The sequence below is a fragment of the Mizuhopecten yessoensis genome, unplaced genomic scaffold, assembly GCF_002113885.1.
Source record: "Mizuhopecten yessoensis strain PY_sf001 unplaced genomic scaffold, ASM211388v2 scaffold716335, whole genome shotgun sequence".
Classification (NCBI taxonomy): Eukaryota; Metazoa; Mollusca; class Bivalvia; order Pectinida; family Pectinidae; genus Mizuhopecten; species Mizuhopecten yessoensis.
Window position 1 is genome coordinate 868,735 of NW_018480065.1, and position 20,456 is coordinate 889,190.

Consider the following 20,456-nt stretch of genomic DNA (forward strand, 5'->3'; position numbering starts at 1 on the left):
CTGATTTCTTTGTTGCATTGATTCTGTTCAATTTGAAATTAGTCTACCAGGATGCATGCCATGAAATTTGTATAATATATAATTTATTCAAATGCGGATCGATCTCACAGTTTACACGTTTTCTTTTCTAGGTTACACCCCCACCCCATCCCTTCCCACCTTTCCTTCTCCATCCTATTTTTCTTCCTTTCACCAAAAACATATACATTATTTTTTTCCATATGTATTGAGGAGAGGACTCTATTAAGTTGTAATAACTTGTTGTCCAATCCAATTGTATATTTGTACAATAAAATATGTTTAAATTTAAACGGATACTATGGCATTGGATATTTTGTCTGGGGGCCCATTTGCAACAGTAATTTCTTTCACAATCCACCATTTGCGACTACAGAACCAGACTGGGTAACTTACAGTTGTGGGATCGCACAACGTTACACGATGTGCGGTGTGCGCACGATGTNAGTTTCTTTGTTATAACAACATTAATTGGTAGTTTTTCTCTGTGTGTTTGTACTTTTGTTAAACATTTTGCATATAAGTGGATCAATAGAGCGTTCTGCCAAGTTCATTTGATTGGTATTTTACAAAGCAGAAAAAACATGTTTGCTTTTATTCATTATCAGTGTTTATTTCATTGTCCCAAATTAAAGGTTTGGTCAACAAGTGTCGATAATTAGCAACTTTGTTGACACATGCTTTGCTTTCTTAACAATGTGCTGTTGTTGATAATTTTCAGAGAACTGTAACGCTATAGGATAGCATCTTCTATACTTACATAATGGAAGCCACTAACATCTTAACTCCTGTATTATTATTGAAAAAAAATGGTTTTCTGCTTCAATTTTAAGTCAGTATTTCTTTTTTGATCTCTGTCGGAAAGCAATGAATTTGTTAATTTGTTTTCAGTCCGCAATCAAAATGAAACTATAATTGTTGCAATATACAATGTATATACCCTTTATAGTTTATATGTGCAATATGCCGTGTATCAGGTATTGTTAAGTATATTTGTTTATTGAAACAACTATTTAACATGGAATGCAATAATGTGTATGAATATGTCTGTTGAGTTTTGAAACAACTATTTAACATACAATGCAATAATGTGTATGAATATGTCTGTTGAATTTGAAACAACTATTTAACATACAATGTAGAATGCAATAATGTGTATGAATATGTCCGTTGAGTTTTCAAACAACTGTTTAACATAGAATGCAATAATGTGTATGAATAAATCTGTTGAATTTCAAACAACTATTTAACATACAATGCAATAATGTGTATGAATATGTCTGTTGAATTTGAAACAACTATTTAACATACAATGTAGAATGCAATAATGTGTATGAATATGTCCGTTGAGTTTTCAAACAACTATTTAACATAGAATGCAATAATGTGTATGAATATGTCCGTTGAGTTTTCAAACTACTATTTAACATAGAATGCAATAATGTGTATGGATATGTCCGTTGAGTTTTTAAACAACTATTTAACATAAAATGCAATAATTTGTATGAATATGTCTGTTGAATTTTCAAACAACTATTTAACATAGAATGCAGAAATGTGTATGAATATGGCTGTTGAATTTGAAACAACTATTTAACTTACAATGTAGAATGCAATAATGTGTATGAATATGTCCGTTGAGTTTTCAAACAACTATTTAAAATAAAGAATGCGATAATGTGTATGAATATGTCTGCAGAGTTTTAATTCGACAAAATGGACATATGGCGCAATGAAATGTTCTAGTACATGCTTGCATACTTCGTATTTCTATAGCGTAAAACTACATCAAATGCGTATGAAGGGATATGTAAAACCGAAGAAGCTATACCTTATATTTGTCTACTGTATAGCTGATAATTTCCGCGGGGGACTCCATTTCGCTATATTCACCAAGAACAGCGCGAGATAAAACACCTAGCGATTTTCATTACCATGAACAAAACAGATAAAAGAAAAGATCTGTTTACCCTTTTGCCGCCGAACAATGGCGATAACCTACCAATTCAGTATTTTACTTTATTGGGATAATGCACTTGTAAAATAAATTCCATAAGTTAAAGTACCCTAATGCGCTAAATATTGTTTTACCTTGCAATATTGCGTGAAATTTAATGATGCCGGGCGCTATAAACGTGTCTCCGTTTTTCGTTTTTGTTTTTATTTGCTTTTTGTTTTGAACATGTCAATGCTTTAGTTGTGATTGCCGCTCTGTTCCTTGCATTGTTTTGATGTAGGATCGCTGTGTAAATATTATTATATTTTGATTGGCACATTCTGTAAATCAAGAGTATGACTGTCATTTGAATATATCAAACATCGCTAAATGCAAATATATATTATGCTTTTACCATAGAAAAAGTCCGCTTTTGGAAGAATTATACCTGTAGTATACATTGTACACGACAGTGACCACAGCTTTACAGGTGTTTTATGACTTGAGCTATTGGTGTCATTGGCGCCAAGAGATGGACAAAGGTTTACATAATTGGATATTAACATGCCACAACGTTAACTCCCGTCGCCCTCCTACAAGGTGTTTTCTTTCATCATTGGGTGCGAAGGCGTCCAATAATCACGGACATTAAAACACCGTGTGACCGGATACGCCTGTATATATAATGCTAGCAGTTCATACCTCGGTCAGTATCGATTAGACCAACTTCTCAGGTAAGTGGAATAATAGATGTTTTTATCAATAATGTTAACATTCTATACTACCTGCCGGTATGCAGTTCACGCATTTAGATTATTATGTTCTTAAATTTGCATGAATACCGGTTCACCATTTGTTTTGTCTAAACAAGAATTATCGCAATTTGTTTTTAGTCTTTAGGCAAAATATTTAGTTTATGCCAATTTGAGTTTATAAAATGCAAAAAAACAAACAAAATAACATCACACGATTTATGTGCCTGTTAAACATATATAGTGACACAGACAGTATACAGGACATGCATTGCAATGTCATGCATTTAAAAGGGGATATTACACAATGTTGTATTACCTCAGTAAGCAGAACTACTTTTTGGCTGCGACTCAACTAATCAAATCGTTAATTGAAACAAGATCGGTATCTTATAACCATACCTGTTCATTCTATGGTGACGTGACGTCATTATTCCGTGGTTTTTATGGTCAGGTGTTCAGGACGCAAATTTACCATTGATATGGAGAATTGATTTGTAGAGTTTTTGCAAAATATATTATATGCATAAAAATAACGACTCAAAGTATGTAATAATAGCAGTACTACACATATGTGTTCATAGATGTTCAAGGTTGCACTCGATTACAATGTATCACGCGCAATGAACATATGACATTTGATACGTCAGATAACACATAAGATTACTACCTATTTATCATGCTATTAGCTAATCAACTTACATGTCAAAATTATTAATAAATTCATGTGTGCAGTATACTTGTTTAAAAACTAATCTTTTGTTTTCTGTTGATGCATCTTTTTATCTTTGTCGTTCTTATAAGGACTGACCTTCATTTTAACGGCGTATGAATGCAGTTGGCAACGATCATATTCTACGATGCGCATTAGCGCCCCATAAAGAATATGGCCGTTGCCAACTTGGCTCTTACTACCGTATACGCGGTCAAAATGAAGGATATTTTTTTTTTATTCAACATACGAAGAAAAAACGTCGAAGCGTATTGCTACAAATGCTAGAATAATACAGTTTAAGTGAATCTACATTGATATATCAGTAAATAGGGAAAACATACTGTGAACAACACTGTTTTTATTCTTTTTATAGTCTTATAACGATCGTACGCGCATTGACACACTGTCTGGTAGTGACACGGTTGAATACTCCAGAAAGAAGCCACCATTGTTTACTATACCGTCAAAGGATTCACCGGTATCCTTCGTCATATGATAAGAAATAAGCGATCCCGAAGATGTTACATGGATCTAGATATTGAAGGAAATAAGCAACGATTGTCATCGGATCGTATTTCATTGAAGCGTGAACGGCGCCATATTTGAAACAAATATCTATACGCAGTCAGAGTTTGCTCATTATCTGTCCATCATAACATCAATGATAAAACGGAAACAATTTAGTTTCGAGAAATTGCTTTTTGGTTTGGCAAATAAGTGTTTTAGCTTGATAACTATTTGAATTTTGGGCTTAATTGCGATAAATAATGAAGTTAGTAGATATCAACAACATTCATGTTTAACGTAGGAAATACATGAATTTGTAGTCAAGTACAAAGCGTTGCTAAGTGAACATAAATAAAACAGAGGCTGATAAACATATATGGATAGCTGTATGAATAGTGTGTCATAATTATTGATTGCAGGATGTCTTGATGTGGTTCACCAATAAACAGTTTATCTTCTATGAATTGGTCGCCATTGTCAGTCTTAATCTTTTCAAAACCTGGTGATTGCATTGCATAATTTTTGCATGGATTGCAATCAAAATGTATTAAATAACGTTGCCATCGCGAGTTCAACTGCAAATCTATTTTGGCCAATTTTGCATTCGCTTCAACTGAATCAGAACAGACATCGACAATATAGACAGAAGCACTGACGGTATACTCCGCACTTTGAAATTTTAACTATACGGTGTGTGGAAATAATCGCGCTATACTGTGTAAACAGATATTTTCGTAGAGCCAACATTTTGTGGTTTCCGGACAAAACACAGTTCCGTTGGTACAAGGATTCGTGGATTACGGTTACCAACTAGAACGAAGAATAGCTTTATATATAACATGTAATTACTGTTTCGACCTTTGAATTCGTGGATGAAGATTTCCAACGAAATCAGCGAAATTGAAACCCCTTCAAAAATCTGTGATTTCACAGCAGATATATTTCAGAACCATTGTCAACGCCAAGGTTTCTACACCGCAATCAGTTTTTAAGATTTATAGAACGAACAGATCCACACGCGAGAATTTCGACGTTAACAGTACCTACTGGATACCATATAGCATTCGTTGATGAAGCATAACTTTCCAATATTTTAAGTACAAAGCCAGAGTAAAAATCATTTTTAAATGCACCATCGAAACATAAAAGGTATACAATCGGAAACCTTCAATTTTGTGTTCATTTAGTTGATATGCAAATGATACAGTGGATGCAATCGAATTGCTGCTGTTGTAATACATAATTTTAGTTGTTCTGGAAACATAACCAGACTTCTATGTTTAACTGGATAATGTGAAAATATTTAATGGTAACAGATACTTTGACCACGTTTTAACACAATGTAAACATGTATTAGTCCTACCGAGTTCACCGACGCAGAAATGACCGATCCGATTAATCAATTATGGAACTGGTAAATAAATTCAATGATGATAACCCTTTTCTAAGAAAAAAAATCGTCTTTATATTACAGATAAAATAGTAATATTTTATTTAGAAGATTATATAATCATGCGCCATATACACTGTAATGCAATAAAACTATACAGGGGTATGAGAAACAGAATACTATAAAAAAAAACACACAACTATATATGCTAAGCTTTATGATAAATGTAAAAAATATCAATTGTTATGACCCATAAAGTGATATGTACCATGCACGAGGTAATAAACATCAAGGTCGATACATACAGAAGTATGAGAAAACACAGTCACACAGTTATAAAAATACATCGTAAACATTATAATAAAATACTGACCGGTACAACAGACCATCTATACATTTGATAATAACACAGTCTATATATAAGTTTAGTGCATTAACTATAAACAGATTAATGAGTATTAGTCACACACTGTATACTACGTACTGTATATACACCGGTCACCGCTACGGCCCAAGCGGTCAATACTGGTCATTTGATATATGCTTTATGTCATTTTCTGCAGAACAGACGTTACCTAGGCGCCATGTCAGCCCAGAGTTTATTGTTGTGTATCGTCGTCCTAGTTTTGACGTCATCAGCTCTTGGCCAATTACATCGCAGCATATCCTCGGGTTTCGATCTGCAGAAGTTGTTATGTGAGTAACATAGATACAGTTTGTATTACATTTCAGTCCCAGGAAACAGAATATGGTTTATCAGAAAAAATTGTGTTCATAAAATTATATTGTTCGACAATTGCCTGCCAATACTGCTATCTCATAAATATTTGGGGGAAATATTCATTTACATGTTTACCTATATCAGGTACAGTAACTGACATGCTTTACTGCCGTAAAATTTGAATCAAAACTTGCCGATGTCAAACTTATGACGGTATACATATTAAGCTAATGCTTAATGTGTTTACTTCTTTTTACACCCAATGCAAACACGACCATAATATCTCAATAATATTTATCAACGGTTGCGTGGCGATCTGTTTTAAAATTCAATTGTAACACTGATGGTGTATTGGAATAAAATGATGCTCCTTAAGTAATGTTTTTTCCGTGATTTATTGCACCTCCCTGTTATCACATTTATTTTTTGCGATTATTTATTGAATGTTACAAATAATTTCTTTACAAAACATACACATCTTAAATGATGATTTTAAAGTACAAAAATAAAATAAGAAATAAGAATATGATAATATCTTCCAAAAAGAATAAGTTAAATTATGTATCTGACGACTTAAAATAATGAACTATCTATCAAGTAATTTCGTAAACACTTATTTCTTAAGGCGACATAATCGAAAGGATATTTTCCCGGAAAGGAACAACAGCTATTATATTTACTGAGTAGATATTAACAAAAGCGTATATTTGCAATCGTCTACCAGCTTACGCGAAAATAAATATATCGTCAAAAATGAGTAAAAGCAGGGTACAAAGAAAATGACGCTTCGTCGATATTTTATCATTTTATTTCAAACTAAGAAAAAAAAGAACATTCAAGTTTAACGTAAATAATAGTGGATACATTTATTTTGAAATATTTGTTGAATTCTGTAGCATTAGTCGTGGAATTATGTTGATTTTTCGTTGAGTATTCTCCCAAAAAACGTCAATAATCAAGAACAATATATAAAAATGATGAAATGAAAGTAAAAATGCATCATGGCAACCAAACACTAAAACATTAAAGTTGTCGTATTCGTGTGATAAATTGTGTAAGGCCTTTCGAAGAATGAACTGTTCTAAATTTATTTATAAAGGTGTTAATGTTTTATTTTCTATATTTGCAGTGTCCAGCTTAATTGATACTCCGGACAGGCCGGACAGGCCTGACATGCCAGACAGACGAGACCGCCCAGACTCATCGGATGTGAGGGTTTACACACTCCGGGCCAACAATCCCATTATTATCACGAGAACGCCCTCTCGTGCCGTTCTGTCCCGTGGTCTAGTGCCAAACGGTCTGTCGTCACATGGTCTATCGTCACGTGGTCTGTCGTCACATGGTCTATCGCATGGTCTATCGTCACATGGTCTATCATCACATGGTCTGTTGTCACATGGTCTGTCGTCACATGGTCGTCCTTCGTCACATGGTCTATCGTCACATGGTCTATCGTCTCGAAGTCTTATGTCAAGTGATATAGGGTCACAATTCAGGACACTGAAGTTACTAGGTAGGTCCAGCGTTACTTACATACAATGTTATATATTATATCGATTGAAAATATTGTTAAAGATATTAATCTTGATAGCCCAAGATACAAAATACACAAAGAAAGATTGCGCGTTTTTTTATAACGACTCTACGAAAAACAAAGCGATCATATATTTGTTAATTCCAAAAATAGTTTGCTATATTTGCATATATATAAAAGGTGATCTGCAGCGCCCTCTGGGTTAATTTACAGTAAATAATGTCCCCTGTTTCTTTTGTTTCCCATTGCATTGCAACAGGAAATCGTGTGTATTTAGCGTAACAGTTTTTATCGTTCAATCAAAGCATGTGCTTAACAGGCGTTGGATGAGTCGACATACAAAAACCTATCCCGTATCTTTTGTATAAACATTCATTAGTGCGAATGTCATCTTTTATTGCATAAAAAATATGTGTTTTGAGTCATTGCATAATGGACAACCAGTTCTGAGTGTAAAGTAATATACTGTAGAAATTGACATGCCTATTACTGTTCCCTAGAATTGATACTTCTGTGTAACTGAACACGCCATTTAAAAATGTCTTTCTGTTTCAGGTTTACTGTAGGTGAGTACTGCCCATCGGCTGACACTCCGCGGCCAGGTCATCCCGGTTTGTTTAAGAACAATCCCAAAACAATCATCTGTGGCTTTCCTCTGGATCCAACTTTGGAGTGACGTATGCGTGTGCTCTGTTGTTAAAGAAACTACGACGTCTACCTTGCAATTTTGATATGAATCGTTAATAATGTGTAATACATATTTATTAATACCATTGCCTTCACTTTATTGCCGCGAATGTGGTGCAAGTAGTCATATAAAACCAGTATAAGCTTATGATTCTTTAAAAAATCTCTCATCTTTCACAATTTTCAAATAAACCCTCTACATCATCATCTTCACCGCAAGTTTCAGTCTCTACGAACGTCAAAGCTATTTTTTATAAAAATCTGAATACTTTTATGAACGATACCGTTTTTTTTCGGGAGACTGATATTTTCGGTTATTTAAAAAAAACAATATGACCAACATATACTACAAGGCAGTTCCCATACTAGTACAATCATATTGTGTGTTATTTGTTTTTATATAATTTGTATTTATTTGTATTAATAAAACATGTTGTATTGTTCAAAATATAATTCGTCTTGTTTTTAATATCAATCATCTTATTAAAACATATATCTGCATCAATGACAGGGATCACTTCTGCTTTAGTGTTGAAAATGTTCAAGTGATGATCAAGTGGTAACATAAAAAGCAGTTATTTCAACTAAGTTCATAGAATACAAGTTGTATGATACTGTATGTGTCAAATGGAAGATGTTTTAGTCAACCCGAAGTAGTGGATCTGTTGAATAGCGAACACGATTTTTACTGCATTTTATTATATCTAATTTATCATACCATATATATTGGTTTCAAACAGCATACGAACTACGTATTCAGCATAAATTAAATTACACTGAATATTTCATCTTAGATCGATCGTTTTAATACAATAAGAAGTAATGAAAAATAACCTTCGTTCCACAATGAATATGATACATAGAGATCTGACATCCGTGTCCATGTCATACTGAGTTTATTTACAGAGTTCCATAAATTCAATATGACATGGACACTCATGTAAGATCCTATTTATCACATAGCATTCTTATATTATACGTTATCGGCTGACTCTATATAGGTTAAAACCAAAGTACTCCGATCATAGTATTGCCGTCCCGCGCAGTTCAAGATAGTTCCAGATCCATCTAATAGCAAAACCATTAACATAAAGCTGAACAAAATTCAGTTAAATAAAAATAGTACCTGTAGTGTGGTAAGAAGATGTTCCCATGGATTTGACCAATCGTAGCACCTTTAGGTTTTATTACAGGTGTTTCTTAGCATATTGTTATAGCATGGTAAAATGGGTCAGTTATGTGATAAACCTGCATATTTTAAGTACTAAATGGTTTCGTTTTCATTGTTAGATGTGCAGTAATATTTGATTACAATTAGATATATTTGCAAAAGTTGCAATTCTCCTGAATGATTCATATAACAAACTTGTTCTGCAACTGAGAAGAATAAAACATAAGAATACAATACAAATAAAATAAAATAATACGACTGTAATGTTATGCTGGCGTTAGCTGTTTAACAAGCAGTATATGTACCATCGTCACCTCTACAGTTGGTTTATAATAATTCAAACGTATATATAACTCAACTCTCAATTAAAACGGAGTATTTGCTTGATAAGAAAAAGCAAATGAGTATAACATCGACTACAGATTGTTTCTTCTTTTTGGGTTTATTGAAGCTTATATGCTTTATTTTCAATGGTCGTTGGAAGCGAACAAAGCACTTGACATCGTGTGAAAGAACGTGTCATATATGAGTGTAGGGATGTGGTTGGGGCCACAAATACAATTGATCTCTTCTTTATGACAAACGTGTAACATGCATCAACAAATGTTATTGATAATTGATCTCCTCACGTTACTAACATGTAACGTGAATTAAAATATACAAATATAATTAATCTCTTTATTGTATATAAGTAGCGTTTAAAGTGCATGAAAACCATACTGTTCTCTTCCTTTCTGCTAACGTTGCAGTAATATCATTCGTTATAAACAAATATTTATAGAAAAGTTAATGGATCTGGTACATTAAATCTGGGCAAATCACTACTTGGTATGTCGTACGGTTTTCTCTAGCTTTAAACGTGTGTAGCCCTATATCTACCCACCGTTAACACTGCTTTATGCGATAATTTCTTCTAAATTGTCTTACATGGTGGCCAACATGTGTCTTAAACTATAATCGAAAGGAAATTGGGATTGTTCTTTTATTCTTACTGTGACTATTTGAAAACAAGAGCCATTGATTTAGGGTTCCTGACAGGAAATATAATAGATTTGAAATATGTGTGTATAAAGAAAGTTAATGTAACCAAAATAATAACTCCGACTTTCTATTATACTTTCTGGTTTGAACACAATCAAAAATGGTGACCATTCATAGACAAGCTGCAATATTTTATCAACGCTTTCAAATGAAATAAAATTGGTGTAAATTTAATCCATAATAGTTTTATCAATGTTGTTTTTATTCGTTTTTATTTTTAATTTTATTTAGGTTTTATTAACAGTCTTACATCATATTTTTCTCTAATTAATACTCTATTGACAAAGTTAAAGGGACAAGGAGATAATTGATTCAGGATCGAGTGAACAAACTGTCCGTTCAGTTACAATAATAAGGGGGGAGGGGCTTATTGTCTAAGGGGATACGAAGCTATTTTTGTAGGTACAAATAGGCTTCCAATTGAAGCTAATACGGTACAGTATTAGCTTACTGACCTTGTGCGAATTCTGCTAGATATAACTGTCTCTTACATCAATGTAAGATACTCTATATTACCTACCAATTAACTCATCAATTATAGATAAACGAACATAAACATACAGCAGTTATGTCTGGATATGTCGATATTTAAGCGGGGGTATTACAAATTATAAGATGATAGCAGGGTAAACACTACACGCAAAGAACAAATATATATTACGAGGCAAAAATAGTTACATATACGGTTGGTTATGGCAATAATCAAATGTTCATACAAATACACGCTCCCTACCAGACAGTGTCAACACAGGTACAGCATGGGATTGTGAAATGTGGTATACAGTGACCTCCACGACACACACTGATAAACAAAGCGACAACAGATAAAGGCAGAAAAAGTCTTGTAGCACATCAGTAAATAAAATATTGCGACACACTTTTCTAATATTGTTATTTCAGGGGAATACAACAAAATCCTCGTACAAGTCACATTACTAAATGTAAGCAAAACAATCCGCCGAGAAATGTATAATTTATGTGTTCCCAGTATTAAAAGATGTCGCAAGCGCAATCAATGTGTCTGTCACTAATGACGAAACATGGACCGTAACGGCCATAACTACTGGACATTTGACAGTACGCATGCGTAGATACATAATTACTGCATCAATCACGTACTGATGCGACAAATTCCATGTGAAGGTGAGGGACCGGTTACATAGCATCCGTACCAAGTACTTAGACCCAAGTTTAATCTCAGTTGTCAATTAGAAAAAAATACATGTGAAATCATTCCTTTTCTGTACAATGGTACATCCTTAAATAAGTGAAACTTGTATGTGCTGTTTGGATTATATGTTTAAATATGAAAAATAAGACTTCACTAATTATGGTCCTCTGTTTCCATCATTGTTGATTGTTTAAATATTTTATTCATTTCGTTATTACGTTTGTCAAAAAAAAAGTAGCAATGATGTGCAAGGTACACTAAGTTATATGACTTCAATTACTTTGTACCGATTTGTTTTATTTAACTTCATGTTATAATGAAACCAAAAAATAAATATGGTTTAGAAGTTATAAAATATGACTATAAAGGTTGTTTTCACATTTTTATTGTGTAACTGTATTTGTATACAACATCGAAGTTTGGAAAAGATTTGGAATCGACGTTTTCTGTTGTAAAAGAAATTCGTTTTTAGTTTCAACAGTATTTTTTTTCCCATGAAAAGTACCATACTTACGATATCAGAGGGATGGGAAGTCTTTCTCGCCATATTAGAAAACTTCAAATCTATGGATTCTGAGAAAACAATTGGTTGTAATCCTAGAGCGAGGATACGTTTTGTATTTTTAAGCTACCAGCAATACTAAGGTCAGCCATACTTTTCTCTCCTAAGTTCCTAGTTGGAATGTATTGAGATGTGATGTATTGTAATTAATGCGGCCGAGACCACTGTCCTGAGGTGTAATTCATACCTAACAAGTGTTAAGTACCTTAGTTAATTCATTTAATGCACTTTTCAAATCAGCCTATATACAACACTATTCGGGCTTATCTGTTCCCGGTGGCCAACTGGTTAAGGTGTCTGACCGTCTACGATCACTAACCCTCAACTACTAGGTCGAGGGCTCGAAGCCTTTGTGGGGCTTTCGCCAAGTACTGACCGCAGGTCAATATTTTTCTCAGGGCACTCCTGTTTTCCACCATCGAAACCTAGCATGTTCTTTAATGATCGTAGTTGTTTAAGGGACGTTAAATAAAAACAAAACAAACAGAATTTATGCGATATGGATATTTCGTAATAAGTAACGAATTTTAAATCATAATTTTTCTATTAATGTTTTGCGATAAATAAAGAAATGATACAATTTTAAAACTTCATAATGCTGTTACAACGTTAGAAATTGCAATTTCTGCCTTTAACGGTCAGTCCTAGCTGAGAGAATGAAACGATGTCATGCCAATACCATTCCTCAAATATGTCTTAAAATAAAGTCAATATGTAGTTAGACCACTTCGACACTATCGTTTTTAATGTTTTGTTCTAATTTTCAGATTCAATTGTAGGCTATTAAATGATTATTATTTTCTTAAGGTATAATCGACAAAGTATTTTAACCTCATAATTTCTTTTTCTTCTTTCCCCCGAGTGGATTCTCAGAAACCACAAGTAAGATGAAATGGAAAGTCGCCATGAGTATTGATTTGTGGGCATGTCTAGATGTAGAAGACACCTTTGCTTTGGTCATTGCGCAATCCAAGATGGCTGCTGTGGCCTCTCATTTGTCGAAAGTTAGATATTGACCGATTTTGATTGGTGTGTTGGTGAATGATCCCGTTTTGTACAATGACTTCATTTACCATCATTTACGACTGCGGGGTAGTTTTCTTGGGAGCTCTGTTACAGCCCCCGCAACAATTAGAACGCGTTAATGTATATTGATGTGATTTGAGAAAAGAACATAATTAAATTGTTTTCCTGTAAATGCTCATAATTTCTGATTGACATACATTTATTGATGAAACCTGGTACATAAATAGTGTGACGTGATAACACGGTAAGACGATACAATTTGCGCTGTGGATAGCGATAACAATAATGAAACAGTCCTGATAACAGACAGATCATTTTCATTTGTTTGAGCGAAGGGAAATGCTAATCAGCATTTTAGAATATTTTAAGATAAATAGAACTAGATCATTAGAACAATGAACAGCTGTACATTTCTGTACCATAATTCCTACATATCACCCTTTGCTAATCGCTTCACTATTACCATATTATCTTAAAGCATGTTCTTCAGATAGATAGATCTAATACAAAGGGTATAACGGTTACATCTAATGACAGTTCCGATGGCTGGTGCAATTTGTATTCTACTAGCTTCATCAGACATACTAATCTTTCAAGTGAAAATATATCTAGTTCGAACCGGCCTACGTTTTTCCAAATTTACACTATTACATTTAATTACAAATGCACGAAGTTGTTATTTATTTCTTATCTATTTGCATGCGGGACGACCCGCCTGAAACAGATATATTAAGAAAACGACACTTTGAGGAAATACACTAACAAAAGGAAACAAAAAGATAATCGGGACCCCGGATCGATTAGTCTGACATCCCACCACATCTCCCTGAATACCCACGTGATCGACAATGAAAATCCCAAAGTGTAAAAAATATGCCAGTTTTTAAAACGGGACGAGAGGGCACACTGATAATGATTCAGTTAATGTCGATGACAACTTTACGATTTAATAATTCAGGTTGTGTCAAATAAATTTCAATGCTCTATTACCATAATATTTGGGAAAACATGAAGGATTTGTTATCGTGTATCGTTTCGTCTTTGAAATACAGATGTGGAGAAGTATACAAAATACAAATACATAAAGTCGATATGAACAAACTCAATTTATCTGTACAGTGTATAACCAACAAGTTCACACACAAAACACAAAGTATCGCATTCATATGTCAAGGTGCAAGAAAAAGGTAGAGTACTCGTATAGAACAAATATTGTCTTTACTAGTACATTCTCTGATTCCTATGTATATATATATATATTATAACTAAAATAGTATCACACGTGCATGACTTCGGCATTAGACGCAATTTACGTTATGGAATCGTGATAAAGACGATGTCGCGATGAAGAAATTGTCGACATGTAGAAATTGAAAACTCCAATTCAGATGTTTAATTCAGAAAGATGGAATTATCTTGTTCGGTGAGAAAACTACGTTTGGCCGAAAATGATTAGACAAAAAAAAAGTTTTTTTCAAACTGCCCACGGAAAAATGACAACACTCATCTATTATTTGCGAGCTTATTTTGGCAATTGAAAGGAGAAGAAACTACTCCCGCGAAAGGATATACATTTTGTAGAATAGGAAAAGCCATAGTCCGAATCAGCAAAACCCTTCCTGTTTCTTACGTGTAAAAAGTAAATAAACTGTTAATGTATGTGACCACAATTACACAAAATGAATCCTTACAAGTTTAAGTTACATTGCTTTTTTTTGTTTCTTCAAGAATGGCTACATTTTTTTACAGAAAACCTTTCTTTAACCATACCACATTGTAAGTATGAAGTCAATAACATAATCTGGATCAAATCAATCTATTAAAGAATATGATATTTCACAGAAAAAATGTGTAAACGAAACCGTTATTCAAACTTAAATTTTGATAAATCTAGTCTACACAATGAGCAACGGAAATATAGTGTACACAATGAACAACGGGAATATTAGCATAGAGACATTTGATAAATCTATTGTGCACAATGAACAACGGAGATATTAGCATAGAGACATTTGATAAATCTAGTGTACACAGTGAACAACGGAGATATTAGCATAGAGACATTTAAAATGGTCAAAGGATTAAAAAATAAGGTGTTCCAAAAGCGTAACCGTCTTCTGCGTCATCGAGCTGTATATAGAAAAAGGAATATTTCCTAACGCGATCATTTTGGTGATAATATAACTTCCCCAGTCTTCATCAACCAGCATATCTTAAAACACAATTACTATCATCTGATGTAGATATCGGGGGTAACAAGTAATATAACCAAAATGTCGATACGACAAGACAGCAAACAGAGAAAAACCAAAGAAAGATATCAGTCACTTCAACAAAATATCGAACGCAACATTATAAATTCGGCAACAGCTAACGCGTTCTGTTTCATGTCTTTATGAAACCCGTCTAATCTTGAAAATGATCTAGGTGGTTTCCTAGTTACATTTCACTGGACATGTGATTAATTACATAACACACCAAACGCCAAGGCTTATAATCAGGTCAAATGATGACTCTCGTAATTTCGTCGTTAAAATGTTGAACAAAAACCATGTAGCCCCTACAGAAAGTAAAATTTGAAAAGAATATGGATAGTTGTACATGTCCATAAAACTAAACTTCACAATGGCTTCCACATAGACGTAATCATCAAGTCCTAGCAACTACCATAACATCGAAAAAGAACGTTACACACTCTATTGTTTCTAAGATTTCTACATTATCGGCGTGGTACTTCATGATTCCTTAGAAGTTTTAGTCTTTGCGGTTTGATTTTTTCAATAATGGCTTCAATGAGAGCAGAAAACCCCTTTCTGAAACCATAGTTCATTGTATTTTAATACGTCAATGACCTAAGCTGGATCAAATACATATTCAAGCCATGTTCAATAATCCCTGTAACACATAAATGGATAATACATTTGGTTAAAGTACATGTACAGTACGTTTGGTGAATGTTTGACATGTGAAGTACACTAATCGGAGTGGCTATTGACACTCGGACTAGATCAGCAAAAAAAGACGGTGTGACGGATAACGGATTCTAAAACATTAATACAAATAATAAAAAACAACTTTGTCAACACAAAGAAGTTATTAAAAGTTCATTAAGTTTTGGATTTTGACGACATCAAATTCAAAAAGATATTTGACGCACAACGAGTCATTTCATTTGAAATATTTGATAAAAGATAAAAAAAAATCTTACAATGATTATAAAGTTATAATTGTAAATATAGATTTTATTATAACTTATAACGTCTCAGTGAAAGGATACTATGTCGTGTGTAACCATAATAAGATAAATGTCATATTAAGGTAAAAAAATCATAAAAAAATCAACATAGTCTTTAGATAATATTAGCCGTGAAGGGGGTTATATATAAGACATCTGCTGCAATTTCTTAAACGAAAAAGATTGATTTTATTAAGTTTACGAGATACAAAATGCCAAAAAGTGGATTTTACTCTTGAACATGTTCATCATCTTTTAGAAAATAAAGCCAAAACGGAAACGTACAGAAAATTTCAAATGAAGTGAACCAAATTTTGTAAAATCAAAATAGAAACCTGAATGCATTTACCTGATCTTACCTAACAGGTGATATTGTCATCAACATAACATCTGGTTATGCCGACAATCACCTTCAGCATGTTTGCCACTACTTCACTGGGCCCACTTGTATAAAACATCTCAAAGTTAAGGAAAATCTCAAGCAATGTATTGTCTATGGGAAATCTTAGACTTGAGGAAATCTTAAGTGTTGAGATGTTTTATACAAGTGGGCCCAGATATGGTATTTTACGCTTTCTTAAAAATATACGATAAAACACCGGAAGTTATCATCATAGAAGTTCTTGCTCAAACCATTACTGTGAACTGTGCTCTTCATTTTTCTTATAAGACAGTATTAAAACTTAACATTAAATTCACAATAAATCATGAACATTTATCGAGATTTGACCACATAATAATGACAGTAACTACAGAAGCTGAAGACTAAAAAGTAAGTATAAAAATCTTTAATGTCCCATAACACTTAATTTTCGGTCACTTTGTAGTGGACTGTCCTGTGGTTTTACGCCGACCATTATCTTAGCAATGTCGCATAAATGTATAGAGTATTCCCATGTATACACAACAATAACAAGTTCTAAACAACACATATAAAACAAAGATAAACACACTGGTGTACACATGTACCTATATGGTACACCTGGCACTCACAAACCAGGTGAACATATACAGGTAATTAAACACAGGTATAACAAGGTGATTCGTCATTGTTTGGCTTCTGTTGTATTGGTATTGTTTTATTGTATTTATTGATAATTTTATCGTCCAGTCATGCTTGCTAGAGCTTCCTGTCCGGAACTACTGAGGGAGGTGACTAAACCATGATGCATTACTGACCACAGAACATACTGACCACTACGTCCCTATATAAGGTAGAGTCTCACCTGCTTCTGACAGAGATCTGTTAGCTGTAGGATAAGAACTCTCACAAACATACAACATGGTAAGTGTGCATCTCTTTTATAATTTATTACAGTAATTGTAGGATTATGATTACTAATTTCTGTATTATCACGGTAATTATAACGGAAGCATAACATATTACGAAACATTTCCTGTACTTATTTTAAAAACACAGCCTAAAGGTAATGTATATTTCAAAATAACTTCTGCAACAATTTTAGAATATATTGGCGAATTGATATATTACAAAACATTTTTTGTAGTGATATATGATTTCAAATAAATACATAGTATGTGACAAAACGATTTCTGTAATGATATGAGAATAAAAATAACGAAGTGATCTGTTACAAAACAATTTCTGTAATCACATTGTGATAAACCTTACGCCTAATACTTAACACGGTTATAACTATGGATATCATAAGTGGCATTTCTGTGTGCGGGATGATTACATTAAAGCTCAATCAATCTTTGAAGATACCTGTACTTGTTTAATGAACTTTCCGTAAAACTGAATATCCTGAAAGCAATTTCTGTCCTAACATCAAACATTTTAGATGAAGTCTTTCATGGATTTAATCGACCTGAGCAGAAGGATATCATACTTTGAGAGACATTCACTATAGACATTTTATAGATAGAATTTGAAAGATTTCTCTGTCAACAAAGCAGTATTTACCAGTATCTCAACGCTATTTACATATTGTAATAAATACATATAACTCAATTCAAATTAAACATATGTGCGACTTTTAACGTAGAATACGTACATTATTAGAATAATCATAATTTTAACATCATTTTATGTACATCACTCAAACAAGTACACTATTGGATTATATTTATACTACTGGAATATGTATTATATACACGGGGTGAATGTACCAACCATTAGAGTATAAACACCACGAAAATGTATTTTTACCGTTACGTACATCGCTTATCATTCCGGAACACCTGGTCTTATTTTTCACGTACTTTTCAAGTGCCTCCATGTGAATCTTTCTTTTGATAAGATTTTGCCCTTGTTTTATAAACTTTCAGTTCGATTTAGGGTTTTGTTGACACTTGAATATTCTTTTGTTGTTGAGGGGGTGGGGGGNCCACTATTTGAAAGTGAGCGGGAAGTCCCAAATACTGTGAGAGTGACGTAAACTAAAAGATCCATATTCCGAGAACGATTGAACTTATACAGTATTCTGAACATTTAAAATGTACAGCTATATTAATGAAAACGTTTTGAAAAGATTATTTTTTTAAGGTGCTTAAAGTATTTGTAGACTGAGTGTCATAGTCTAGTAGATACATTATTGAGAAGTATTAAATAACTACTTCCTTAGAATCACTAAACAAATTTTAACCTGATGTTTTGTGATGGTACTATATACTATCTTCCCTATTTCCTTCTCAGGCCCTGTTTCCTTTGGTTGTCGTGGCTTGTTCGCTGTCTGTAGTGCTTGGTCTTCACATACTTCCATGTGAACCAGGCATGGCGGGAGAATTAGGCTGCGATAATTACTTCAGTCAGTCCCAAGCAAGAGGTATTGCAATGGAGCCCGAATTCCGTGACCGCGGCCTTGGTGACCAAGGATTCGGAGAACGCTTTGGAGGACTAAATTCGGACCAGTTCTTCGATGCAGGAGTGCAAGACCAATTCTTCGACGGAGGAATGAACGACCAGTTCATTGTTGGTGGGCAGGATCAGTTCATTGGAGGAGGTGCCCAGGATCAATTTGTTGGCGGCAGTGGTGGTAATTTTGTGTCTGGTGGATTCGAACCCGACATCGGAGGAGTCCAGTCGTTCGGTAGTGACCAGGGACTTTTGTTAGATAGAAGTGTTGGCCTGTCAAATGCTAGAGGAGATATGGGCTTGCAAAATTTTGGAGCAAGAGGAATCGGGATTTCAAGTAGGTTTGGCAAAGGAAAATCTCGTAGAATATCCTCGAGTGCCAGTTATCCAAAAGGTTTCGGAATGTCAGAAATATCCTCCAGTGCTAGTTATCCAAAAGGTTTTGGTATGTCGAAAAAAAGCCGTGGTTCCTTCCCATCCATTGGACAATCGGCACGAGTCAGCACGGGGATGCTGGGTTTCGGAAGACAAAGAGGATATCCTAAATTCCAAAACAGAGGTATGGGAATGAGCAAAGGGTTCTATCGACCATCTCTTAGCTACCCAAAACGCGGACGGAGCAAGGGCGGTATGGGAGGATGGAGAGGAAAGGGACTCTCTAACTCTCGCGGCATGGGCAGAAGTTACAGTAAGGGGATCGGAAGGGGCCGCATGTTTAACACGGGATCCTGGGGACAAGGAATGGCGTACCCAAAGGGAATATCTAGACCTTCATTTTCATCTTCCAAGAAACGTTCTGGTGGCTATTAATTCATGTCTTTTCATTTAATAAATTATTAATTTATGATTTAATTATTTGTCATTGTAATTATTTATAATAGCTATTTTGTGAACGACAGGTTAACAGAATAAGAATCCCTATAGATACCTATAAAATAAACCTTAATTGGACGCCGTAATAACGAAATACCGTTACAACCCATCTCAATAATGATGGACAATTTTCTTTTACCAAGGTGGGCGGGGTTTGATTCCCCGATCGGATGTGAAAAGGCACGGGCGCTAGTCACTGCGCCACCCGACCACCCTTTTGTTTTCGTCCTTAGGTATTCTTAAATAATTGATAAATTGAACATTTAATGGTTTTCCTGTTGAATCATTTATACATT

The 20,456-nt window shown here is 34.0% G+C and overlaps 2 protein-coding genes across 2 annotated transcripts; both read left to right on the plus strand.

The window, feature by feature from the left end:
• Window positions 1-2,654: 2,654 nt before the first annotated feature.
• On the plus strand, window positions 2,655-8,591 carry LOC110443269. The gene is made up of 4 exons (XM_021487392.1): window positions 2,655-2,688; window positions 5,887-6,014; window positions 7,169-7,555; window positions 8,132-8,591. Exons 2-4 carry the CDS (start codon window positions 5,903-5,905, stop codon window positions 8,140-8,142), a joined length of 510 nt encoding a protein of 169 aa, XP_021343067.1. The 5' UTR covers window positions 2,655-2,688; window positions 5,887-5,902; the 3' UTR covers window positions 8,143-8,591.
• A 9,059-nt stretch (window positions 8,592-17,650) lies between these two features.
• On the plus strand, window positions 17,651-20,139 carry LOC110443270. Its single transcript, XM_021487393.1, has 2 exons — window positions 17,651-17,754; window positions 19,129-20,139. Exons 1-2 carry the CDS (start codon window positions 17,752-17,754, stop codon window positions 20,095-20,097), a joined length of 972 nt encoding a protein of 323 aa, XP_021343068.1. The 5' UTR covers window positions 17,651-17,751; the 3' UTR covers window positions 20,098-20,139.
• The last annotated feature ends 317 nt before the right edge of the window (window positions 20,140-20,456 follow it).

Bases quoted from the DNA above. Each gene is read 5' to 3' on its own strand.
- LOC110443269 (XM_021487392.1), top strand. From the start codon at position 5,903: ATGTCAGCCCAGAGTTTATTGTTGTGTATCGTCGTCCTAGTTTTGACG. The intron at 6,015-7,168 runs GTGAGTAACATA...CTATATTTGCAG, and splicing joins CGATCTGCAGAAGTTGTTAT to TGTCCAGCTTAATTGATACT.